The sequence below is a fragment of the Pseudorca crassidens genome, chromosome 1, assembly GCF_039906515.1.
Source record: "Pseudorca crassidens isolate mPseCra1 chromosome 1, mPseCra1.hap1, whole genome shotgun sequence".
Classification (NCBI taxonomy): Eukaryota; Metazoa; Chordata; class Mammalia; order Artiodactyla; family Delphinidae; genus Pseudorca; species Pseudorca crassidens.
In genome coordinates, this window is record NC_090296.1 from 125,251,147 (window position 1) to 125,277,645 (window position 26,499).

The 26,499-nt window shown below is 49.9% G+C and overlaps 2 protein-coding genes across 8 annotated transcripts in view; one reads left to right on the top strand and one right to left on the bottom strand.

Moving 5' to 3' along the window:
* Window positions 1-1,833: 1,833 nt before the first annotated feature.
* On the bottom strand, window positions 1,834-22,736 carry SH2D7 (SH2 domain containing 7). The gene is given in 8 exon segments (XM_067755520.1): window positions 1,834-2,955; window positions 4,325-4,537; window positions 4,828-4,993; window positions 8,031-8,120; window positions 9,419-10,094; window positions 11,140-11,221; window positions 15,212-15,326; window positions 22,651-22,736. Coding segments are annotated over 5 exon segments (1,413 nt in total). The 5' UTR covers window positions 9,595-10,094; window positions 11,140-11,221; window positions 15,212-15,326; window positions 22,651-22,736; the 3' UTR covers window positions 1,834-2,187.
* The window catches only part of TBC1D2B (TBC1 domain family member 2B), an 87,171-nt gene continuing 82,666 nt past the window's right edge, over window positions 21,995-26,499 (top strand). For 3 of the 7 annotated variants that reach the window (XM_067755423.1, XM_067755343.1, XM_067755353.1), the window contains exon 1: window positions 21,995-22,422. In XM_067755423.1, coding sequence (XP_067611524.1) covers window positions 22,066-22,422 — 357 coding nt within the window. In that variant the 5' untranslated portion in view covers window positions 21,995-22,065. Of the gene's footprint in view, window positions 22,423-22,936; window positions 23,052-23,535; window positions 23,557-26,499 lie in introns of those variants that run through there. The other 4 variants (XM_067755385.1, XM_067755375.1, XM_067755402.1 and 1 more) reach the window with 4 other exon arrangements.

Below are 26,499 nucleotides of genomic sequence, written 5' to 3' on the forward strand. Positions count from 1 at the left end.
CGCCAGCAAGTACCCACTGGCTGGCTCCAGAAACGGACCAGCAATGCCCAGGCTGACCGCCTGGCAGGTGGCTGCTCCTCTCCGGGTCTCCGTCTCCCCGATCTGCAACAAAAAGGGTCAGACCGGGTCTGCCCAGCTTGCGTTATGAGGCTGGGATGAAGGTGGGGGCAGAGAGGGGCTGAGGGGATGGTCCCTGGGAGCCCAGGGGCCCCAGGGTCAGAACCATCACCTCCGAGGACGGGGCTTTGCTGCTACTTCCCTGGTTTCTTGCCCCAACCCCCCTGGGGCAGGAGCAGGGATGTGGCCCTGGGCCTTCCCTCCTTTCTGCTGATGGGGCCACGAGGAGGGGGACTGGTTGGTCTCAAGAGCAACTGAATGACATCACTAGGTCAGTCAGGAAAATGCCAGCGCTGCCACAGGGCCTGCCCCGCGCTCAGTAAGTGTTCAGTGGTGGGAGGTCAGCACGGTCAATCCGTCCAGGCCCAGCCTGCTCATCTTAGAAATACGGGTGACCTTTGGCCAGTCCCCACTCCTCTCGGGCCTTGATTTCCTCTGGATGGGTGGGAGGCACTGGGGAAGCAGGGCGCAGCCCTGAGCTGCAGGCAGCTGGAAGGTCCCCTCCCATCCTGTCCCCTAGGCTGTCTCGGAGCCTTGTTCCAGAGCAGGCTGGTTCGATCTGAGGGTGCAAGGGGTACCTTCAAGCAAGCTGAGAGCTTCCCAGTAAGCCCTGGCATAGCCCAGATACCGGGAAACCCGCTGGTGAGCTTCAGAAAGCCAAGCCTCCTCAGGATTTGTGCTTCTTGTCTGTGAAGAAGAGCCTCCGGAGCTTGTCAGGCTGCAAGGAGGGAGAAGATGCTAGAGCCTGGGTCCCTGGACAGGGAGGGGAGAGCCAGGCTCAGAGCATCCCTTGGCAGCAACTGGGGGCTGGGGCTCAAGGCTGGCGAAAGGCCAGGTTGGAATATTGATAGTTGTTCCACCACCCCTCTCAGTGCCAGAAATTCCACTCCAGTCCTCTGGTTTGGATGAAGGATTCGCCCTCTCTGGCTAAGGAGGCTAGGGGAAAGTGGAGAAGAAAGGCCAAGTCCCCCCTTCCCTCACTGGGTCCCCTGGGGTCCCCAACCCCAGCGCTGTCTGCCCCAGCCGTGCCCTAGGGAGAATGGGGGTGGGGATGTACATGGCGCCACCAGGGACCGGAAGGACTTTGCAGCTAGAGGAAGAGCAGACATGGGTTGTGGCTTCTGTGGTTCTTAGAAGGGCTGTCTGCAGGCAGGATCTGTGGTCCCAGGCGTCAGGACCTCAGAGGCAGCCTTGCACCAGGCGAGCTCCCTGTCCTGGGGTGCGTGGGCACAGCCCTTCCCTGCGGGAGGAGCTGGCAGAGCTTCTGGTGAAGGCCTTTCACCTGGGAGCTCGGGGTTTTGCTGTTCAAGCGGAAGAGGAGGTCTGCACGTGCCCGAGGCCTGAGGCTGTGCCCTCGGGGAGTGGGCTCTCCCAGCTCATCGGCTCCAGGCGTAGGCAAATACGCTGGGGCTGAGGGTCCAGGAGGGTTCCTCTGCCTCTCTGGGAATCCTGACCACCTCCCTCTGCCCTCCTGATCCCTGCTTCCCCTTTTCTCCTTTCTTATCAGAAATCCCCAGGAATAACAGCTGCTCACTGACAGCCATCTCTGGGCTGTGTCCTGAGCACATAAGGATGTCTAGCTTCACCTCCTGGGCAGCCGCCCCTGGACACATCCATAGGACCAGCCCATTTTACAGATGAGGAAATGGAGATCCTGGGTAGATGCTAAATAAGAATACAGGATGCCCGCTTAAATTTGAACTTCAGATAAATGAGGAATAATTGCACTATTGGGGACATAGTTACGCTTAAAAAAATTACTCATTGTTTATCTGAAATTCAAATTAACTGGGCGTCTTGTATTTTATCTTGCTAAATCTGGCAGTCTTAGTTGTGGGGGAAACTATCTTGCCCAAAGCCACATAGCTAGGGAGTGGCTGAGCCATGAAAAGGGCCAAGGCAAGTCAGACCTGGAGCCAGGGCCCTTGTCCACCTCTCTGAGGCTCTGAGACGCTTGCAGTGGCCAAGAGGGAGGGACAGGAGTCCTAGTCTGCCACAGAGAAAGACATCAGAAGGGCCTGGAAGCCTCCATCTTACATCCAAACCTAACATCTGCCTCTCCCACCATCTCTAAGCAGAAGTTAGGGCTGGAAAGTTCTGGGCAGTGGCAGTGACCTGACCTGCCCATGCCTGAGGGCCACAGGTCCCTCGTATCACCCCACCCATGGAGCCCCCCTTATGTGTCCGTCCAGTCTCCTTGCTCCTGGCTGCCGGGATTTGTTCATAGGTGTTCCTGGGCTCTGGGAGCTCCAGGGCCCCCAATATCCTCTCATAGCCACAGTCTGTGGACCCTGAAAGCTTGCTATATGTGGGACTTGCTCCAGGCTAGGGGGGCCTGGCTGGGCCACCCCAGCAGACTGTGATCGGCTCGTAGGTACTGCTGCCTTCTTGGTCTGGCACATCCCTGGCCTCCTCTAGGAGGCCTTCTGCCCAGATGAGCTCATAGATGTCTGCAGAACGGCTCAGTTTTGGAGACCCCTGACTCCAGGTAGCAGCTGAGGATCCTAGAGCCTCAGAACTGGGGGGCAGGAGAAGGCCCCAAGAAGTGGGAGACACTCTAGGGCCGTGGTCTGGGCTCACCCCAGAGAGGGCAGGTCCCGGGCCATCAGGCTTGTTCCGGCTTCCATCTGAGAGTCTCCTCAGGGCCTCCTTGCCTGGGGAGAAGGCCTGGCTGCTGGCTGGGACTGGCCCCTGCCTGCCAGACACATCTGTGCCCCGGCCTAGCCGTGCCTGGTTCATCCTTCTCAGGTCTGCATAGATGATGTTGTGGGGGCCTCCAAAAGACTCGTCCAGAAGGGAAGCACTCCTCTCCGGGAGGGGAGGCACCTTGACGGGGGCCTGGGGAGAGAACGACAGAACCTCTTAGAGGTTAGCCTGTCACTAAGTTGCCTTCTGGTAAACTGCAGGTTTCTCAGAGAAGCTGAGGCCCCTTGTCTTGGGCTCAGTTTACCTGACGGTTACGTGCAGGGGTTGGTTGACATTCGGGGTCCCTGCCAGCTTCATGCTCTAGGACTCTGAGTATGGTCCTTATGTTGGCATTCAAGGCCAGGGGTCACGAAATCTACCTCCCACCCAAGATCATCCTGCCCTGCTCCTCTCCCCCCAAGAGTGGTGGTCCCTCAGAGCCCCCTGAGCCCACCCACTCACTGCTCCCTTCCCCTTCAGAATGGTCCACCCCCAAGTCCATCAATTGTGTATTTATTCAACAAATATTTAGTAAGCACTGTGTAGACACCATCCTAGGTGCCAAGGGCTCAGTGATGAGCAAGACCACCTCTTGGGAGTTTACATTCTAACCTGGAGATGGGCAACATACTGCTCTGTTGTATAGTTTAATGTGGTTGATGTAATATATGATACAATAATATATCACAAGATAATATACTGTCAGCTCACGATCAGTACTATGAAGAAGAACAAAGCAGAGTAATGGGATAGGGAGAAAGGCTGGTAGGAGAGGGGATATTTTCTATCGTTTAGGTGGTCCTCTCTGAGGAAATGACATTTAAGCAGAGAATGGAATGCAGTGAGAGTAGAAGCCATGCAGATGTCTGGTGGGAAGAGCATTCCAGGCAGTGGGTACAGCAAGAGCAAGGGCCCTGAGGTGGGAACGAGGTTGATGTGTTCCAGGGAGATCCAAAGGCCAATGAGGTTAGAGAAAAGTGAAGAAGGGGGACAGGTAGCAGGGCACTTGGTGAGGCTCTTGTGGACCCTGGTGAAGATTTCAGATTTTATTTTAAACATGAGGAGAAGCCCTCGCTGTGATCTGATATATATTAAGAAAAATTTCTGTGAGTCCTTCCTGTGAGTTGCTGTGGAGGAAAATAAAGTATTGACTCACAGGTATCCCACTCTACAGTTTACAAAGGGATTTTTCTGACATTTCATATCCATTCCCTCATTCAAGCCTCACAGGAACCTCAAGATTGGTAAACTGAGGCTCAGAGAGGTTATGTGACTTGTCCAAAGTCACTCAGCTAGAAAGGCCAAGCCAAGGTTTGAACCAAATCCACCGGCCAGAGGCAGGCCACAGCATGGGTGAACCACTGGGTAATTCCAAGCTGGGCCGCTCCTCTCTGGGCCTGGCACTCACCCTCCACAGCCTGAGGGGATGGCCAGTGTGGCCTCTCTGGGCCTGATGGTGGACGTGGCACCCACATTCCTGGTCTAGCAACCCTGACTCTGGGTAGCCCAGAATCCTCCTCACCTCCATGCTTTCTTCCTTGGGGAGGTTCCAGGGACTTGCATCCAGGCTCTTCTTTTTGTAGAGGAAGGAGACCTGGGGCTTTGGAGAGGGGCAGGAGCTGGCAGCCTTGTCTGGGACCACCGTGGGGGACACTGCAGCAGGCGGGTTTTCCAGGCCCAGATTGGTCTGATGGAGGCCCAGGGTGATGGCGTCATATAGATCACTGTTCTCTAGCTGGAGGCGGTGGGGACACAGCAGGTGTGTGGTCATACACCCCTGGCCAGCCTCTAGCCTCCTGCCAGAGACTGCTGGCCAGAGATTGAAACATTCCCACCAGGTCCCTGACCTCAGGTAGAATGCTTCCTCCATCTCCCCTTCTCAAATAGGGATCATGACCCTGCACTGAGTGCCCCTGGGTGGCAGGAAATAGGGAAGGCAAGGAAAGACATGTGGTCGAGTGGTGGACACCCCTGACCCGGGCACCCTGCCCCACCCCACGCCCCCCGGGGAAGAGAGGTACCTACCCGGGGGCAGGCAGCAGCCAGGGTCTCCCCGAAGGGCTCAAACTGCACCTCCTGGTAATGGCGCACGAGCTCAGCCAGGGTGCCGTGGCTCTGGGTGTCCCCTGAGATGAGGTAGCGCCGGTTTTGGAGCTGGTTGATGACAAAATGCCGGCAGCGGTCACTGCCCCTGCAACACAAGCACTTGTGGCCTGGGGCTGCTGACAGCTGGCAGCCCTGCCTTGGCCCAGGGCCGGAGCTGACCCAGGGCCATGCTGCCCACTTGGGCCTTGACGTGCTCCTCTATAAGGTGGAAGTTGACATCCAGCAAACACAGCCTTGCAGGTGATGGGGAGCGGTTTTTCAACGCGCACCCTACCCCCACCCCCGCACGTCAGTCAGGGAGGAAAGGGCCAGGGCCGGGGTTAAGGGGGAGTGAGGCACTCAGCTTGGAGCATGGATGCAAATTTAAAGGGATGCCACAAAACTCAGTAATCAAGATAACTAATAATGCAATATTTTAGAAAATCAAAATTAATACCAAAATATCCATGATGAGCAAAATATCTAAGGCGTAAAAGATGAGGTCCGAGCCCACACTTGCACAACTCAGCCTTCCTCATCTCACCCAAATCCCACCCAGGCCGAAAAGATGGAGTTCCAGCTCCCATCTCCACGCCAGCCTGTAAAGTCCCACCCTCTTCATTTTCCTTTTTTATGGAAGGGTAACGTAAACACAGTGAAGTGCACACGTCCTAAGTGTGCAGCTCGATGAACTTCCACATATGAACATTCCCAGGTAACCACCGCTTAGAGCAGAACCAAACATTTTCCGGCTCCCCAGAAGACTCCCTCGTGGCCCCTTCCAGTCAAACGTAGCCACCACTCTGACCCCCATCACCATGGATCAGTTTTGCTTGTTATGGAATTTCACCTAAATGGAATCATACAGTATTTCTTCTCTGTGTCTGGCTTCTTTCACGCAACATTATATCTTTGAGATTGATTCATGTCTAGGTAGAATTAGCTTCCTTTTTTCCCCCCATTGATAGGTAGTATTCCATTTAATTAAATCCACAATTTATCCATTCTGCTGATGGACATTTAGATTATTGCCACATCTGGGCAATGATAAATAAAGCTGCTCTGGACATTCTCGTACATGGCTTTTGCTGAATATATGTATTCATTGCTATTGAGAATATCCCAGGAAGGAGAACTGGGTGAGGGATACATGTATGTTTAGCTTTAGTAGATTATGCCGAATTGTTTTCTAAAATCATTGCCAAGTATGAGAGTTACAGCTGCTCTGCATCTTCACCAACTATTAGGTGGCCTCTGTCTTTCCACTGTAGCCATTCATTGTGGTTTTAGTTTCTATTTCCCGGATTGCTAACGCTGCTGAACACCAGCTCACTGTCCTTTTGGACCCTCTTTTAGGAAGTGCCTTTATTTTGCCTGTGTCATCTTTGTCTTGCTGATTTGCAGGAGTTCTTCATATAGTCTGGACATGAGTCTTTTATTAGGTGTATGTATTACAATACAAAACCTCTCCAGCACTGCGGCTTGTCCTTTTATTCACTGAATGGTATCTTCTGATTCACAAAAGTTCTTAATTTTAAAGAAATCCAATTTGTTAACCTTCTCTTTTATGGTCAGTACTCTTGTGTCTCGTTTAAGAAATCTTTGCCTGTCTCAAAGTCATGAAGAATATTTCCTATGTTTTCTTTTCCTGTGTTTTCTTGTGCTTTTCTCACTTGGGTCTGTGAACCATCTAGAATTAATTTTTATGTATGGTGTGAGGTGGGGGTCATTTTTTTCCATTTGGATATCCAATTGCTCCTGTACCACTTATTGAAAAAACCAGCCTCCCCATACTCCTCCCCCCGCCGCGACCCCCGCCCTCCCCCCCGCTGAATTGCAGTGGCGCCTCTGTTGCAAATCAGGTAACCAAATGTGGGGGACTGTTTCTGGATTCCACTGGGCTATTTGTATATCTTTGTGCAGCCCCACTTTGATCTCTTTAATAAGCTGGCACTCCACCTAAGATCATGTTTGGAAAACAAAAGCCCTGATGCTGAAAAGACATTTGAAAACTGCCGAGTTTGTGTATTTCAAAGTGCTGAGGACCATACCTGGCACATAGAATAACAATAACTATTTTAATAATGACTAACATTTATTTATTTACTATGTTCCAGACACTGTACCAAGCACTTTTAAATGTATAAACTCATCAAACCCATTCAACAATCCTATGCAATATACCCATTTTACAGATGAGGAAATGTAGGTGCGGAGAGGCAAAGTGACATGCTCAAGATCAGAACTAGAACTGGGGCAATCTGAACAGATGATAATTTTGAATCTGAATCTGAGGCCCTTGAGATTTGCCCTGGAGCCCCAGCCTCCCTCCCTCCCTAACTAGTGGTGGGGGAGGGAACTTCTTCCTTTTTCTGCCTCCCCCCACCCAACCTACAGGCTCTGACGTCGCCACCTCTGACTTCATCCTGGACATCTTGTCTCCTCTTCTCCATGCCCACTGCCTTACCCTAGCCCAAGCTTCCTCATCTAGCCCAGACCTCACCCCTCAGTGGTCCCCACTGCCCCCACACCTCCAGCACCTGTCTTGAGTCCTCCTTCCATAGGCTGCCTGAAGTATCCTTGCAAAACCTAAGTCTGACCAGATGACCCTTCATTGTCTACAGACATAGCCAGACATCCAAGGCCGTCCTGAGCTGCCCCCGGCCTTCCTCTCCAGGCATTGCTCCACTGGGACCATGTGTCCTTCTGCACCTGGCAACTTGTGGCTCCCAACACCTTAGTCTGCCCTGTCTCTGTTCTTTTGCATATGCAGTTCAATCTACTGGAAAGGCCTTCCTAAACCCCAATCACACCTCTTTTTCTGCCCAGCAAGTTGCTGTTCTTCCTTCTATCCTGTCCTCAAAATCCACCTCTGTGAAGCCTTCCCCAGCCTCCCATCAGGAGGAGGTTCTCCCCTGCCCCCCACCAACTCACCCCCTTGAAGGTGGGTGCTTCATCCTAGTGTATGGCTGCTGCTGGTTAGAAAATGTCTGATGGACACGGACGGATGACTGAGGGAGTGAGGGAGTCAGGGCCCAGGGAAAGCCCAGCAGTGTGGGCTGGTGGAGATTCCAAGCTTATCTGCAAGTCTGGCTTGTGGAGCCAGAGCCCGCCTGCCCTTTGCAGAGGGCTTCCTTTCTTACCTGTAGGACAAGATGTAGCCGGTGGCCCGGTCGCTGAGGCGGATTAGGAAGGAGCCAAGAGCTTTGTCCCTGAGCAGCTGCTCTGTCTGCCTGGGCAGAGGACATGCCATTAGCTGGGGCTGGGTCCCCACAACAGCAGGAGCAGCCTGACTTAGACCAGCCTCAGAGTCCCTGCCAGCCATGCCCCAGACCCAGTGCACCGATCTCCAACCCTTTATAGAGGACTCCCTCAGACTTTCGTCTGGTTCTGTGGAAGACTCAGTCTGGGGCTGGCTGGGTTGGAAGCCCGAGGTCACATACACACACACACACCCCCCACTACTGCCTCGCCATCAGGCACAGCAGCCACTGACCCTCCCCACCTGAATGTCCCTGCAGCAAGAAGGAATCCATAGAGCTGGAGATTTTTAGGTTTGTGGGATCCTTGCCTCAGGACTGCTGTGTACAGTTGTGCAGGGTGTGTACTACACAGTAGTTTCTGCAGGGAGAAGGCGTTGGTATGTCTGGAGCCTGACCACAATGGCAACTCATAGGTTCTCATCCCCTTCCCTGGCATGTCCCCTTCAGCCTCAGGCAGCTACGGATAGTTCTAAATGATGCCATGGATTTTGGAGGCGTGGTGGAAATTCCAGCTTTCTTCTGATTTGGCAGTACATAGACCAGATATTTCCTCACCCACTTATTCACCAAATACTTGCTGAGTGCCTGCTCTATGCGGGACCAGCTACAAATTTTGCAGGGGTCAGTACTACATGAAAACCTGGAGCCCCTTACTCAAAAAGTAAGAATTTCAACAGAGCAGAGGGCCCTGTGTTACAGTACACGTCAACGCCCGTGAATCTGCCTGCTTCAACGCCAGGTGCTGGGCCAGGAGGACCTAATGAGTGGCTGCATTTGTCATTCCTTCAGCTAGTGCTTTGGCAGCTTGGAGATCCAGCCCAATCAGAAAGCCAGCCTCCACATCTTGGCCCGTATTCCTAGAGTAACTCTATATCCAGGTTCGCCTGGGAGAGTCCCCACTTAGAACAGTTCTCCTAGTTAAGTCCTCTTACTAACAGTGCTCTGGTTTGGATGATGAATGAAACAGTCCCCCTAGTAATTCATCGGGTTATCCGGAGCTGTTCTGAATGCATCCTTCTCCAGCCCGCTCCTCTCTGTTTCTCTGGCTGCCTGACAGCCCCAGCCATCCCAGCCCTACACTCAGAGCCGGGGCCAGTGCCTTCGCCCACCTTGCCCACAGAAGCGGCTGTCAGAGAACTCGGCATTCCTCAGTCTGTTCCCCCACCCACTGCTTTCTGGGGTCCCCGCCTAGCCCAGGGAAAGGGGCTAGCCCCTCGGCCCTGGGGGGCTAGGAGCCACGCTGGGCACATGGATAGGGGCAGCCTTACTTGCGGGTGATGAATCCGTGAAACCAGGGGGGCAGGGCTCCATTCTGCAAAATGAAGGGGGCCTGCGTCTCCGTGAACCACATCAGGGCCAGCTCCTGCAGCTTAGCCAGGGCCTGGCTGTCCCCGGCCCCCTCGGGCCCCCTGACCAGGCTGAACTGCCTCAGGTGGCCCTCCATTCTAGCGAGCACTGATGTGGAAGCAGAGCCCCGACCACCCGTATGCCTCTATATCTGTGGGCACCCCGGCTCACTTGCCTGAGTCCATGCCCTCTCCAACCACCCGCGGCACACAGGAGCCCTATTGTCACCTCTGACAATATGCGGCTGGTTCTCCTCTCTGATGCTCTGAGGCGGGGCACCTTGGCTGTCTGGGGACATTGGGGGAGGGTCACATTAGCAGTCAGAGAGGGGCAGGAGAGGGATCCCTGACTTCCTGGCTAACAGATGAGCTGCCCCACTGGGTTTGGCCCCTTCGCCCAACCTCCGGTCTTTGTCTCAGCTAAAGACCAGACTCTGGCTAAAGTCCAGGCACTGCCACTGTTAGCAAAGTGGTGAATTTAAATTCTACTTATCCTTCCTTCATGGCGGCCACTTGTATCTTGGTGAAGTTCCGTGCTGATTAATTCCTCTTTCCACTCAAGATTTATTGTCTACTGTGTGCCACGTACATCTGGGCCCTGGGAAAAAAGCAGCAACCAAAATGGCATTTTGCCTCATGGCACATATGTTCTAGTGGAAGGAGACAGATAATAAACAAATACATATATAGAATATGGGGTCAAGGGTAATAAGCACTCCAAGGAAAAGGGAGTGGAAGAAGAGAGCACGGATTGTGTTATTTAGATAGGGGGTCAGGTAGGGAGTCAGGGTTGGGGGAAGCCTTGCTCAGGAGGTGCCACTGGAACAGTGAAAGAGAATGCCAGGCAGGTACCTGGGGGAAGAGATGCTGCTCCCAGCAGAGGGAAGAGCAAGTACAAAGACTATGAGGTGGGACTCTGCTGGAGATCCTGAAAAGCAACCCAGAAGCTCATGTGGCTGGAGGAAGAGCCCTCTGGAGTAGATGGGTCCCCTAGAAGGGCTGCCATAAGGCTTTTGAGAGGAAGCACTGCACCAGTGAGGGCCCAGGATATTTGTTCACGCAAACATCCCTGAATCTCTAACGTGTTCCCGAGTTTCACAGCAGAAATCCAGGCTCGGTTGACAGTGAGGCAGGGGATGTTGCAAACAGTCAACCCCAAGGATCTGGGTTAGAATTCCGCTTCCATCACACTGACACAGGCCTCAAGGCGGTTTCTAAGTGGTTGCAGATAGCTCAATTTCTTCATCTGTAGAATGGGAATAATTTTTAAAAAGCTACTTTCTAGACTCTAGGGTCATTATGACAAGTAAACGAGACAGCATAATGGTTAAGAATGAGGGAACATATATATAAATTCCAAAACAGGCAGAACTGACCAATACCAATAGCAGTTAGGACAGTGTTTACCTTGGGGAGTGTATGACGACCAGGAAAGGGTGAGGAGCTGCTAGGTGCTGATCATGTTCTATTTCCTGATCTGGGTGGTGTGTTAGATGAGTGTGTTCACTTTGTGAAAATTCACTGAGCTCTGTGCTCATGATCTATGCATTTTTCTATGTATATGTTCTACTTCAACAAAACAGCTCATTTGTAAAAAATGAGGACGCTACAGACATATTTCTTTGGTTCCAGTTCCAGCTCACCAGCTATGGGACCTTGAGCAAATGGCTTAATTTTTCTGGTCTTCAGTGTCATCATCTTTGAAACAGGGAGGAAGAACACGACCTGTTGTTTGGAAGGTAAAATGCATTAAGTCTTCAGAACAGAGTTTGGAACGTAAGCTATCAGCATTAGCTATTACTTATGGTGATGATGATGATGATGTAATGACTCGGAAATACAGTGGGTCCTCCCCTATTGGTAACTATTTTTGTTATTACTATTATTATTATAATTTCATCATGGTCATTCTCAAATCAAAATCAAAATACCAATGGCAAGTGTGTGATACATATGATTTAGAGGAAAGGTCAGGGCATGAGGCATTCCTGCAACCTCAACCTGGACAGCTCATTCCCTGTCTTTGAGACTCATTTTCCACCTCTGTAAAAAGGATTGCAGGGCATCCACTTGCCTCACCTGTCGATGGAGTGAAATACTACAGGACAGGCCCACGGGCACATAGCAAGTGTTCCCGAGGGTCAGCTACCGGGAACATCACTTTTATAAAAATTTCCAGCCTTGACAGAGAGGAATCAACTCCAGCCAGGGGACACCGAGAAGGATTCACATACTTGCGAAATGGTCTTCCTGTCACAGATGTAAGCCAGGGATATACTGGGGTCATAATGGAAACCCCAGGGCCAAACTAGAAAGGACTGGAATTTCCTAATATGGGGTGGGGGAGGTGTAGGAGTGGATTACACCTTTATCTTCCCCAATCTCTAACTGAAATTCAGCATTTCCTTCCATGGTGAGTGCAGAGAACAAATCTTATTCGTGTTCGTAACACCTGTGACTTTGTCACCAAAGGAAATCACAGATATTTTCATATCACATTACAGCTGCTGCAGACATCCTGAGATATTGATTTTGCTCATTACCCCAAAATTATAATAATTAGACCCAAAGCTGGATCTTGATATTTAACATGCTAATAAAGAAGCACATCGTATTACTACATCACAGATATTTAGATAAGCTTATTTCAATATGATTGATTTCCACAGTAATTCTATGTACTTTATTTCGTGCATTTAAAAATATTATTCTGAGAAAAAGTTCATGAGCTTTACCAGATACCAAAGAGGTCCATGGCCCAAAAAAGGCCAAGGAAGCTGGGGTCTGACCCAGAGTTGGTTTGCTGCCAACATGAGGTCTTGAAGGCCTTCAAATACAAAGAAACCTGTTTCTACAATTTTCCATGAGGTGTTCTCTCTCCACCTCCCTTTTAGGTGGGGCACTTTTATGAGCAGAACCTGGCCATTTGCATAAGAAGACAAAGGTTTTGTGTACTGGAAGGGGGAGCCCAGGATGGCTGCAGGACAGATGTGAAGATTCCAAGGTCAGGCAAATAAAGGAGAGTCTATATTTATACTCAGAGGAAATGGGGGTGAGGAGGGGTTGAAGCCAGCTTTGCAGGCATCAAGAGAACTCTGTGAAAGACTGGGGATGGGTTTTCTCTGACAGTGTTCCACATCCCACTGTTCAGTTCATCACCTGTGCTCAACTACTAAGGGCTGGGTCTTGGGACAGAGAGAGGACCCTGGAGCAGCCCCGTCCTCCTTCTCCAACCCTGGGTGCCCAGAGGTGTCCAGAGAGGAACTAAGAGGTTTCAGGCTCTGCAGTCAGACTAAGCGACTTAAGAATCCTGGCTCCCCCTTTGCCAGCTTTGTGAGTTTGGAGGAGGTACTTCACTTTGCTGTGTCTCAGTTTCTCATCTGTAAAAATGAAAGGGAGAAAAAGTGTGCACCTGGTAGGGTTTGGGGATCCAGTGAGCTGATCCGATGCAAGGGAGTGGTGGGGAGGCATGGTGCACATGCAATAAACATCAGCCCCAGCTCCAAGTCAATCCCCCTGCTGGGAAGTCCCCAGAATTCTAAGTCTCTGTCTGTCTCATCAAAATTTCCTTGTCCTAGGTTCTTCATCAAGGTCATGCTTCTCCTGTAGGACCAATAGATGGTAATGGATTATCCATTAAATTACTCTCTCCCGAGGATGCTCAGTCTGGCATACCTTCTCAGGAGGAGAGCACTCAGATTTCTCCAGAAAGATGCTCAGGGTCAGTGTCTTTCCAAAACCCACTGAGTATGGCCAGAACCCCAGCACTAACGCTGCCATTCCTTCTTTCTTGAGCCTGTGCAGTGGGAACATAGTACATGGCCAAGTGCTGCTGGCAGCCAACCTCCTGGGTAGAATGCCAAAGTGGGCTTTTCAGTAAATTCTAGTCATATGTTCATTTTAGTTTAGGAACACTGCATTTTCGTGCCCCTTAGTTAGTTATTCCATTAGAATTTGTTCCACAATGGTAGTGAGTGGAGAATGAATGATCCCATTTCTTTTTTATCAGATTGTCTGCCTTATTCTCCACTGTATTCTGTCCCTAGAATAGTGCTTGGCACAGTTAGATGCTCAATAGGTACATTTTATTTTATTTTATTTTTTTGATGTGGACCATTTTTTGTTAGTCTTTATTGAATTTGTTACAATATTGCTTCTGTTTTATGTTTTGGTTTTTTGGTCGTGAGGCATGTGGGATCTTAGCTCCCCAACCAGGGATCGAACTGGTACCCCCTGCACTGGAAGGTGGAGTTCTAACCACTGGACCACCAGGGAAGTCCTGGTATATTTTAAATTATCATTCAAATTCGTGATCCATCCACATGGTTTTTAAAAATAAAAAGTGTAAAAAAGGTATAAGTAAAAACGTTCTCCTTCTAGGCATTAACCCCCATCTACCCAGTTCCATCTCTTTCCCACAAGGAACCGCTGTTATTCATTTCTTGAATGTTCTTCCTGGGTTTCTTTATGCATATTCAAGTAAATATGTATATGCTTATTTTCCTCCCTTTGTTGTATAAGGGTAGAATCCTATGCAGTGTTCTGCACCTTGCTTTGTAAAACTATTTAGTAATATATCTTAGAGTTCCTTTCATAAGAGTACATAGAGGGATGTCATTCTTTTTGTTACAGCTGCATGGCTGCACCATAATCTTTGTAACCAGTCCCCTACTGACGAGCATTTGGGTTGTTTCCAGTGTGTTTATATTTCCAACAATGCAGCAGTGAATGACCTTATACAGATTTGATTAAACATAAGAGTGGGTACATCCATGGAACACATTCCCAGAAGAGAGATCGCTCAGTCAAAAGGGTATTTACATTTGTCATTTTGATAGATGTTGCCAAATTGCCTTCTTTAGGGGTTGTAGTCATTTATGCTCAGGAAATATTGAATGAACGAATAGACGAATAAATAATATATCCAAGCTCAGACATTTGGGGGCCCCCAGCTTGCAAGAAAAACTGGGAGGGGGCTGATGCTGACTCAGAGAGGTCAGCAATTTTACCGTGACTCTTTCGGCCCCTTGATGTCACTGAGCAAGCTCACCTTTTCACCTATAGATCATGGCTGTTGGGGTAGGAGGGCAGTACCCAGAGATGCTCCCTACAGATGTCTTCCCACCAAACAGGCAGCTCTGTTTCATTCACAGGACAATGGCCAGGTACTGAGAACTTTACAAGGGCTGGAAAGAGGCCCTCTGGGCACTGGGAAAAACTGGCACAACAATCCTTCAGATGGCCAGATATTTTCAGAAGATTTTATGAGCCCAATTCTTGCATCTCCTAGTGTCTAGAAAAGCACTAAAATCATTATTGGTGACATCTGCTCCTCGTGATCAGCAGCAAGTCTCTGCAAAAATGGGCTGCACATACCACCGTTCACCAAAATCATGTATATACTGACCTCCCCCCCTACCCCTTTGGAGCAGTTTCTCAGAGCTATCTGAAATGCTGTCTCCCGGGCTATAGTTCTCATTTTGCCCCAAATAAAACTTAACTCACAACTCAAAAAAAAAGTCTGAGACCTGAAAAACAACACCAACAACAAAACAACTCTACCACTATTGGCTCCAAAGTCCAAAAGGAGAAAACTGCAAAATCACAACAAATGCATAATAAATGTCTATACAATATATTGTTGCATCCGCTTCATTTAGTATTCATAAAAGTTTCATCATATCTGAAAATGGTTTGGAGGTCAGATTGTCTTACCTCACAAGAATCTCCAAGTGTTCAGGAAAACTGCCAACAGATTGTTACCAATTGTCAATTAAATGAATTCTCAAAGCCAAGTCATTCCAAAGGAAAATCATAAAAGTAATCATTTCTAAAAAGTTCAAAGAAAAGAAAAATTATATATAGTATTATACATAAGATATCTAGAATATTATGTCATATATAATATATATGTAATGTTAATTAATACTATATATAATATTAATATTATATTGTATATAATTTTAAAATTTCAAATGTGGATGTGTCATTAAATTTATTCATTTATTTATTTGCTACATAGTGAGATGCAGACTCCAAAAGCAAGAGTGCCTTAGACCTACCATGGTCTTAAGAACACTGCCAGCCCCACCTACTCCACAGAATACCCCTGCTCTGGGACTGTGGGGTCCTGACAACCCCGGAGGAAAGGGAACTCACCCCTCAGATCAGAGGCGTTCCCCCATCGGTTGTACCTCTCAGTTTTAGCAGCAAGAACAAGACGTAAATTTATTTCTCTATAGATTATCTGGCCTCACCAGTGAGTAGTTCTGAGTCCCATGCAAAAATGAAAATCTACAAAATTACATGCTGTCTGCTCATGAGAACTAAAGAAGGGACGGGTATGTAGGGATCAGTTTAGGGCCTGTTGGGAAGATCAGGGGCCAAGGACCATATGTTGGAACTCTTGTTCTATAGTTTCTTGGAGGCCAGATGGCCGCCACGGGTCCTGGCACACCTGACAGCTTGGACAGCTGCGGCTGCCCCTCCCTTAGTCCTGTCCCCGTCTCCCCTCCCCTCACTTCACAGCTGGGAAATGGAGGCCCACAGTAGATCTATAACGATGTTGAGCCCCTATCATGTGCCAAACACTTCAAATACATACATATGATTGCCTTTCCTCTTTATAACAGGTAGACGAGGTAGCATTACTGTCTCCATTTGTCCCCATTGTAAAGATGGGAAATTGAGACTCAGGACTGGAAATGGCCTGCTTGAGACAAAGAGTAAGTCAGTGGCAGGGCTGGGACCAGAACCTGGGTGTCCCACAGCGGTTCCTAGTAAATATGCTGCATCTGCCTTCCATGCCTTTGCTCTTGACATCTCCCCTGCCTGGGGCTCCTTTCCTTGCTACTCAAATTCTATAAGTCCCTAAAAAATGCCTTGAATCAAAATTAATAAATATTTTGTCAATATATTCAAAATACAAAATAAATCTTAAAACATTCTCCTCTTCACTCCAAGATCAGCTCTTTCTGGGTGTCCTCACTGCCCATTATCACATCCTGACTGCTTTCTGGGACCTTCCCTCCAAGGTCTTGTCTCCTTATTGCTTTGCTTGCACGAGCGCCTTTTAAACGCCTTTGGAAACCCCTTTACCCAACCAGGATGATGTCTAAACTTCTATCATCAGAACAGCATCTCTTCAAGACTTCAATGAAAATGCCCCCACCTCCCAGGCTGGGCCTCACAGTGGAGGCTGCAGTCCCAGCGCTTGCGTGAGCAGGGAGGAAGAATCTGAGCTCAAGTTTGGCTGAGGGATGGGGATCCTGGGAAGGGGACCGCAAGAGGGCCCCTGGGAAAGGTGAGTGGGGAAGGCAGAAGGGCTTACAGTGTCCTGGGCACAGTGCCAGGCCCAGAAACAGGACAGTAACCAGAAAGGACGGGGCCTCTGCAGCTACAGCCCCACTGCCTCCCCTGGGGTCCAGTTCTCACCTGCTTCCTGGGCAATGTGGCTTTCCCTAACTCCTAGGCGGGCCTCACACGCAGCCCCTGCAAGCTTTCCACGCCCCCATCAGTTCCCAGGGACACCCAAGCCTCTACCTATCTGAGCCCTGGCTACCTGGTCCCGGGGCTGGGAGCTTGCCCAGCACCCCAGATGCCTTCCCTCCAGGAAAGAGAACCACAGGTGTGTAGATTTGCCTGCCAATTTGGTAGGGAAATGAGGCCTCCTGGAAGCTGGAGATGGCAAATCTAGGCCGAGAGGGTTCCCTTGGGGGGCTCCCCTGTCTGAAGCTCCCCCACCTGCCTAGACCAAGAGCTTCCTGCAGCAGGGGCCAGGCCCACTCCTTTTTGGAGTTTCAGCATTACTCAACACCAGGCGGAGGCAAAGAGGAGGGGCTGGGGACGTTTACTAAATGAATCAGCTACCATTCTGAGGCCTTACCACCCATCAGGGGCTGTGTCAAATGCTTGGCATTTGTTATCTCGTTTAAGCCTCACAACAGCTCTAGGAGGTAAATGCTATTATTATGCCCCATTCTATAGATGAGGAAACCGAGGCAACGGAAGACTGGGTGATCCACCTAATGTCACACAGCCCCTCCTTTATTTGGGAAACCGTCCCCCCCAACAGCCAGAGGGCAGGCAGCGTGGTGCAGGGCTGTGTGGAAGCACGTGGACAGCCCTCTCCCTGGTGGTGGTAGGGGTTTCCCTGTGGGAGCTGTTCACCCTGGTCAGTGCAGCTTCCGCTATGAAGATGGTCTGGCTTTCCCTTTTCCCTCTGCCACCCTCCTGAGCTCCGCCCATTCACAGCTCCAGTACACCAGCCTTGCCCCATGAACTCTAGTACCCTCCCCATCCAGGCCAACTTCCTCCAGATGTGCTCCGGGTTGAGCAAGTCCCCACCAAGGTTGCACTGTGTCACCCCAACCCCCTGAAAATGGAGCCAGCTCTGCCAGTCCTCTCTGCCTCAGGCACGGAAGGCCTCCACTGGTGCCATCTGTGTGTGGCAGGAGGGTTAAGGCAGCTTCTCCAGCAGGGCAGGGGAAGTTGCAAAGTGGTAATGCTTGCACTGACCAGAGTGGGCTGCCAGGCCTGCAGGATGACATAGCGCTCTGAAGGGAAGGGTTAGGTCGGTTGTAATGACTGGAAGAATCAAGAGACCTTTGAGCATGGAGGCTCAAAAAAACAGAGCCTCTGCTGGCCTGGGGAGCTACAGGGAGAATGACCACAGGCCCTCACAGCTGCCTCACGCCACTGATCCATTTCAGAGCAGGTGGGGCAGGGCTCTTGGAGATCACCTTGCCATCCATTCCCTCGTGGAATAGGTGGGAAACTGCAGCCCAGAGAGGGCACAGACACACCAAAGGACACACAGCATATCAGGTGGTAAGGTCTACGTTCCTCTCTGGGCTCCCCACGGGATTGTGGGCTCCTCCTGTGGCAGGTTGGTGTCTTAGCCAGCTCTGTCCCCTGGGATCTGAGAGATGCAAAGGCAATGTGGCTGGGTGCTTCCTCAGAGGCCTCTCCCCCTGTCCATCTCTGGGGAAACTGGAGTAGGATGAGTCACTGGTTCTGTGTTCCCTGGGGTTCGCCCAGAGGCTGGCCATGTGGGACCAAGTTCACTGCTCAAATTTCCTCTTTTTAGTAAACAGCAGCCACTTCCTCCTGGGTTGGCCATTTCCTTCTGGTCGCTGGTTCCTGAGAGGCTCGAGGGGGCAGGGGCTCACATGGGCAGGCAGGGCAGACCCTCTGGCACCAAGCTCACCCGTACTGGACACGGGGGAAGGCATGTAGGCTGTGTAAAGCTGGCGTCTGACCACAGGACATTGACCTTTAATCTAAGAGACTTTGGAAACTGCAAAATGTCAATAAGCCATCAAAGAAGGGTGCCAAAGAATTAGGAACCACCAGGGGCAGGCCCAGAAAGTCCATGTAGGAGGGCCTGGATGGGGGTGATCTGGTTAGAAAAGAGTGGAAACTGAAGCTGCATTTGTTTAGCATTTTACATAAAATATAAAAATTTGTCCAAAATAAAGTTGGAGAGAGGTGTTAAGAGAGACGAGATGAAGGTTCACTGTCCAGCCCCCTTCAGCTTGTAGCTTTAGGAATGGGGGGTGACACAATGCAGGATTTGCTATGAAATAACCGGCATCCCAGGGTGGCCAGGAGAGAACTGGCAGGGCAGGGGGGCCTGGGAGAAGTCTGGAGGATCCAGAGGGTGTTGGGGTCTGTCCTGGAGCCTTGAGCCTCTTCTGCTTGGCTCTGCAGAGACGTGGGGCCCTCCAGAGGCCTCTGCTGAGAGGTTGCCACCGGCTTTGAGGCCTCCACATTTTGCCTTTTCTCACTGGGGTCTCTGGGCTTGTGGCTGAGCAGCCTCCTCAGAATGCCACATTCTGGGCCTGGCCAGAGCCTGGCAAAGGACCAGGAGAGTTTAGATATAGAGTTTTTATCAGTAGATAGTGTAGGTCCAGCAGCCGGGTCTGCCAGCTTTCAAGGGGCCTAGGAAATGTTTGTAGCCTAAGAAAAGGACATTGGCTGCAAAACCCAAGAAAAAGAGGAAAATCAAAATTGATAAATATTTCATTAAATGTCTACAAAGTGTAACATTATGTCAACTTCATAGTTATCATAAAAATGTCACTCCCTTTGAAAACAATTTATAGGTTGGGTTTTTTCTCACTCAGCCAGGATTCCCAATAGACATGATTACTGCCAAGATATGGTAGCCAAACGTAAATTAAAATGAATTCCTCGTAGTCAGATACTATCCAGCGCATAATTCTAGAAATTCCTTCAAACATTTTTAGAGCAAAAATTATGTTTATTATGGGATGTGGAGCATTTTAATATGTTTGATATGATATGGGGTGTGGCCTCCATAAGGAAGAGGGGAGGGCCTGCGAGCATGTTAAAATGACAGGGAGAGAGTGGAAGTTCAAGTGCAGGAGGGTCAGGCTTGAGGCCAGCTTGCCCACTGAGAAGCACAGACACCAGCTCTGGGAGGGACGGCAAAGCTCTCTTGTCTAGTACCATCTGCCCAGACCCGGCCAGCCAGGCCAAACTCTTGCCCAGGGTGGGGCGCTCACTCCTGCCACCCGTGAAGGATGCTTTCCTCCTGCCTAGCAGGTATCTGCCTCTACCAGATACCCCACAGGGTTTAGTTCTGTCCTCTCAGTCGACAGTCTCTGGTCACCCCTACTTTTGCACAACTCACTGACAGAGCTGAGGGCGGAGGTGGGCTGTACCCCACTCCCGCCCTGTGGCCCTGTGGCCTCCTGTATACCTCCTGTGTGTAGCTGTGTACTGCAGTCTCAGTTCTCCCAGCTCTTCCCCTTTCCATAGGATTTCCCGGTCACCTCCCACCCTGGCTGCCTTCCCCATAAGCCAACTAATCACAGCCCCTCTTGCCCATGGCAAGGCCCCAATTAAACATGGTTCCCTCACTCCTGAGGGTGGCCCATCCCATCTCTGCAGTGCATTCTCTGGCCTCCCATGTGTTGGGGCTGCTAGAGCCCCCTCTCCGAACCTGCTGATTTCAAAGAACATCAATGCTAACTGTATAATAATAATAATTGATATACTGAGTGCTTACTATGTAAGCACTTTTACATGATCTTGTAATCCTTACAAGAACAATGGTATGAAGTAGCTACTTATATTGTCCCCATTTTATAGATGAAGAGACTGAGGCTCAGAGAGGTAAAATAAATTGCCCAAAGTCACACCTCTGGTTAGTGGCAGAGCTAGGAAACAAATTCCATCAGTCTGCATTCAAAGAGAACCAAAGGGCACTAAGGTAGAGGTGTCCTTGCTGTGGCCAGCCAGCCAGATTCTTGACGGACCCTGGGGAAAGGGGTGGTCATGTGGCAGCTAACAGAGAGCCCGTAGCTGGTTGGCTGGCGGGGTAAGCTCACTCTTGCTACCTGTCTCCAAGTAAGCAGTGTAATTTGGTATCCATGTCCATTTCAGAAAGCTCGATTTTCCACCTGCGTCTGTTAGTGTGTCTGTGTGAAAACATGCAAAACGAAGATGAGATATTGTTTTGATTTGGCCCTTTCACAAACGTAGCTATGACCTTCCTTTTTTCTTCAAGTAAAGTGAACTTTTGTATTTGCTTCTCCCCCACATCTTTCCACGGCTCATTCCCTCACATCATCCAGGTCTCTGCTCCATGCCACCTCCTCAGAGGGGCCTCCCTGACCCTCTGGAACGTAGCCTGCCACTCCTGCCCTACATCCCGCCATCCTCTTACTTTGCTTAATTGCGAAACAATGGCACTTGCCTCTTGAAGTTATTGTGAGAATTCAAATGAGTTAATATACAAAGCACTGGTAAGTAATACATGCTATTTAAGTGGTAGTCCTTTTTAAAATTTCATCACAGCGTGTATACAACACAGTATATATTTATCTGTCTTCTTTATGTAGTTTGTATTCTCTCTCTCCCTTACTAGACTATTATCTCCATGAGGGCAGGGAAATGATTGGCTTGTTCACTGCTGTGTCCTCCAGTGTCTGGAACTGTACCTGGCACATACAAGGCGTTCAGTAAATATTTGTTGAAATCGGTGAACGAACTGAGGTCTGGAGAGGTGGGAAGTGCTTTGGCTTTCATTCACGCATTCTATAAACATTTACTGAGCACCCACTCAGCGCCAAGCAATAGGCTCTCTCATTTTTGTAATACTAGCCTGTGAATCTGGCAGGGCAAAGATTTAAAAATAAAGTTTTTTAGTGAGGTATAATTTACATAGAGTGAAATGTACAGTTTTAAGGGGACCCCTGATGAATTTTGAGAAATGCGTGTTCCAAGTACCCACACTCCCATAAAGAAATAGAACAATGTTTCAGCCCGGCAGCGCGAGGTTTCGAGCCCCAGGTTACACAAAGGAACAGAGGCCAGGGGTGACTCTTCCGCACCAGCCTCTGGGGCGCCTGCGGGACCGCCCCGGGTGCGGGCAGGCGCTCCTGGGGGCGGGCGGGGGCGGGAGGGGGCGGGACTACAAGTCCCAGGCTGCTTTGCGCGCCCGCCAGCCGTGCGGAGCGGCGGGGTTGAAGGGTGGGGGCTCAGCTGCGGCGCCGAAGCGCTGGGGGCCGCGGCGCTGGCGGTTGGAGCGTGGGCTGGCGATGCTGGGCCCCGGGGCCCGGGCGGAGGACGGTAGTACTGGCGAGGGCGCGGCCCCGGGGGCCGCGGCGGAGCCTGGGGCAGGGCCGGGGCGGGAGCCAGCGCGGCTGTGCGGCTACCTGCAGAAGCTGTCGGGCAAGGGCCCGCTGCGTGGCTACCGCAGCCGCTGGTTCGTGTTCGACGCGCGCCGCTGCTACCTCTACTATTTCAAGAACCCGCAGGACGCGCAGCCCCTCGGCCACCTGGACATCGCGGACGCCTGCTTCAGCTACACGGGCCCCGACGAGGCGGCCGAGCCCGGCGCGGAGACGCCCGCTCACTTCCAGGTGCACAGCGCGGGAGCCGTCACGGTGCTCAAGGTGGGACAGCGCGCCCCGCAGCCCCGCACCCGCCTCCCGGGAACCCGCCCACACGCCCTTCCCCTGCTCCCCCTGCCTAGCCTCTGGGGCTGCCCCCGATGCCCAGCTCAGCCTAGCTCCTCTGACCATCTAACTTTTTGCATACCCTCCTTTCTCTAAAGCCCTTCTGTCTTTCTTTCCCCACTTCTTCCTCAGACTCTGTCCCCGTCCCCATCTCAAGCCCTTTACCTGGGTTTAGGCCAGAGTGGCTGGGGGCTACTCAGTCCCTTGAGCCGTTATCTCCCTCTGTGCCTTGCCTCGGGCCCTTCTCTGTCCACCTCCCTTCCCCTCCCCACCCCTGTCCTGTGGATGTCCTGTGTAACCCTCCCAGGCATTCATTACTGTAGGCTTCCCGCCCTTGGGTAAGTTATTACCCTCTTCAGCTGCCTCTTCTGTAAAATGGGGATAGCAGTAGTATCTACTTCGTGGGGGTGTTGGAATTATAAGAAATATACTCTGACCTCTCCTAAGTGTTACTGCATTCAGGGCTATAGACCGAGAGAGTCAGAGTTGGCAGGGCCCTTAAAAGATAATCCACTGCAGTCTCCTCCACAGTGGGCAGAGACACTCCAGCTAAGGTCACACAGACAGTAAGTAGCAGAGACTGTTTGCTTGCTCTGTATTTTGGCTGGGAGAGGAGGGAAACGTTTGCTTCAACCAGTTCTGCCTTGCCCATTTGAGGCTTCCGTAATCTTTTTTCTACACAGTGTGTAGAAGCATGAGACTAGAGTCAGAAGTCCTGATTCTGGTGCTGAGAAGCCTTCCCTGTCCTTGGGGCATCCCATTATCTCCTAGGGGCCCTCCTGCTTCCAGCACCTGGGCGTCTGGGCCCTGGCCTGGAGTTGGGTCTCTCTCCCAGCCTCCTTCCCTGCCTGGTTCCTGTGAGCCTCCACCCTCACTCCTCTCTCTCGCTTCTCTTCTGTATTACAAGCTGGGCTTTCTCCAGAGCAGCAGGGCTGGGCTGGGCTGTATGAAAACTCTGCAAAGCTCGCCAAGTGGAGAGCAGAGTGGGCTGAGCCTGACGCCCTTGGCCTTGTGAGCACAGGGCTGTTCCCAGGATCTCCGAAGCCAGCAACAGTTGGAGCTGCTCCCCAGGTCGTTTTTAGAGCTTTGTCAGCTCAGTTCCTGCTGTTTCAGGCAGAGTCTGATTACTGTGTTCTTTTAGGCTCTTCCATCCCTTCTTTAAGTGGGTGCAGACAGCCTTTTTCTCCAAAGGAAGCCAAGCAGAGTTGCAGTTCAACTCAGGCTTACTTAGAAAGCATTGGTGTAAACTTGGGAGTGATCTGAGCAAGTACACAGGGACTTTTGCCAAAGAAAGGCTTGTCCTCACTGTATATATGGACTGTCCCTGTGTACAGCTGAATTTCCTGTGGAATTGTTTGTTAAAACAGAAAATAGAGCATCCTGTTTCAGATTTTCTCAAATGACTTTGGAGCCTTCCATCAGGTTTTTTCATTAAAATTTTTTGAATGATGGAGGTATCTACCTAAGTGGGGCTGCAAGATGCAGTGTCAGGAGTGTGGCTTTAGACTTGGATTGACTTGAACTTGTGGCCTGAATCTGCCACTCACAGGTGTTGAGCAAACTATACCACCTCTCTGTCCCAGTTTCCTCTTCAGTCTAATGGGAATCTTACCTTCCTCATTGGTTAGTTTTGAGAATTCTGGAAAATAGCTGGCACAGAGTAGGCACTACATGGCAGCCATATGAAACAACAAGTGGTGTCTTTGGCCAATTAGGTAGTACATTCATATAATGGAATATTATGCAGCCGTGAACATAAAGGAATGAGAGCTCTAGGTGTCAACATGGATGACTCTCATAAACATAAAATTGAGAAAGAAAAACAAAGTTACAGATTGATTGCATACAGAGGTACCATTCATGTAAAGACTAAGAAGATCATGCAAACACATATGCTGCATGGGGAGTGGGAGAGCTGTGTGGGCGTGATGAGCCCTGGATTCAGGATGGTGGTTCCCACTTGGGAAGAGAGGGGAACGTGAGTGGGAATGGGTGCTCAGGGGGGTTCTAGTGTCTTTGCAGTGTTTTATTTCTAGCATTAGGTGGTGTTTGTTATATTATTCTGTCTGTCTTTTTGTATGTTCAGAATATTTCTTTAAAAAAAAGAAATTGATTTTCATGTAGGTTACTGACTATGGAATATTTTGGTATGTAAAGTTGAATTAGTCACAGAATAAGGCAGCATGCCCGAGACAAAGGGTTTGCTTTATAAAAACAATGGAAATGGAAACACAGGCAAGCCTTTTCAAAGGAAGGGAACAGTCAAAATGTAAGGTTTCAGAGTAGGGGTGTGTTTTAAGAAGGATTTTTTAAATTTTAATTTAAATTTTTTAATTTCTAAAAAATTTATTTTATTTATTTTATTTTTGGCTGCACTGTGTCTTCGTTGTTGCGTGGGGGCTTTCTCTAGTTGCGGCGAGCGGGGGATACTCTTTGTTGCGGTGCGCGGGCTTCACATTGTGGTGGCTTCTCTTGTCGCGGAGCACGGGCTCTAGGTGCACGGGCTTCAGTAGTTGTGGTGTGTGGGCTCAGTAGTCGTGGCTTGTGGGCTCTAGAGCGCAGGCTCAGTAGTTGTGGCGCATAGGCTTAGTTGCTCCGTGGTATGTGGGATCTTCCCAGACCAGGGCTGGAACCCGTGTCCCCTGCATTGGCAGGCGGATTCTTAACCACTGCTCCACCAGGGAAGCCCCCAAAAGGATGAATTTTATTGTACAGTAATTCCTTCTGAATTGTGGGCGTAAAAATTTTATGGTGGTAAAAGTGGAAATTAGCAATTTATCTTCCTTTTCACCTTTCAGATCTAAGAACTGACTCCCATAAGCTTTAATGCTTCCCTTTAGGGCTGCTCAGCGGTAGGGCAGACCCTGATTTCTAAGGGGGATTGTAGGCTAGTGAGGATTAAACCCTGCTCAAGCTTCAGCTAGTTATATATAATTTTATAGATACCATTTCTTTTGACGGGTTAAAAAGAAAAAAAAAATAAGCAATTTGCTTATTGTATTATCATATGGTTCTTATTTTAAAGTGACTTTCTGCCTTCTCTGGAGGAGCTGTGGTTTTGTTGAAGTTTTCCAAAATGTTTTACCGCTTGAGTCTTAATGAAAGCTGATATTGGAATTTCTTGGTAGGCTTTTCTATTCATAAACTTAGGGATGTGGACCTTATTTTACAGATGAGGGAATGGAGGCCGGAGAGGGGATGTGATTTGTCTGAGATCTTGAAGATAGACTTAGATGCTCTTGGCTAGTAGAGACTCTGGGAACAGTGAGTGTCCAAAATGCCAAGTATCTAATTCTATTATCAGTTTTGACAAGTCTCCCTTTTTTTTTTTTTGCTTTGGATTTCAGTGGTTTGGGATTAGATAAGATGTAGTGGTTTTTCCCTTACTGCATTTGATTTCTGTCCTTTTCATGCAGAATGAAAGCACCAGGAACGTTTTTACCTACCGATTCTTTACCAGGATGTATGGTACCTGTTACTAGACATTTGGAAACTGCTACAACAGACAGAAACTGATGCTTCCTCTGTGTGTGTGTGTGTGTGTGTGTGTGTGTGTGTGTGTGTGTGTGTGTGTGTGTGTGTGTGTGTGTAGAGGTGCTGGAGGCTTCTCACTGAGCTTTCCTGGGATCTGAGGCACAGGAGACCGTTCTGGAGTGAGCTGGCACTTAGGGAAGAGAGAGCATGTGACTGACTGGGGGTAAAGCTTGAATGACCCTGCTCTGCCAGATCTCCACGGTCCCTGGAGCAAGGAGCATCATCAGACTGTCAGCAGATGCACTCTGCTCCCTCTCCTCCCTTTCTTGAAGGCATATGGTGCACAAATGGACGTGTATGTTGGTTTCTGAGTCGCACGTAACGGAACAACCATGCATCCCTATTCTTAACGCACTTTTGTGGGAAGGATGCACATTCTCTGGTGTTGAAACTGCTCTCAGCTTAATGACAAACATTTGCTAGCTTGGGTAATCATAGTGTGTGCAGTACAAAATAGATGTGGTGAACCAGCCTTCTTGG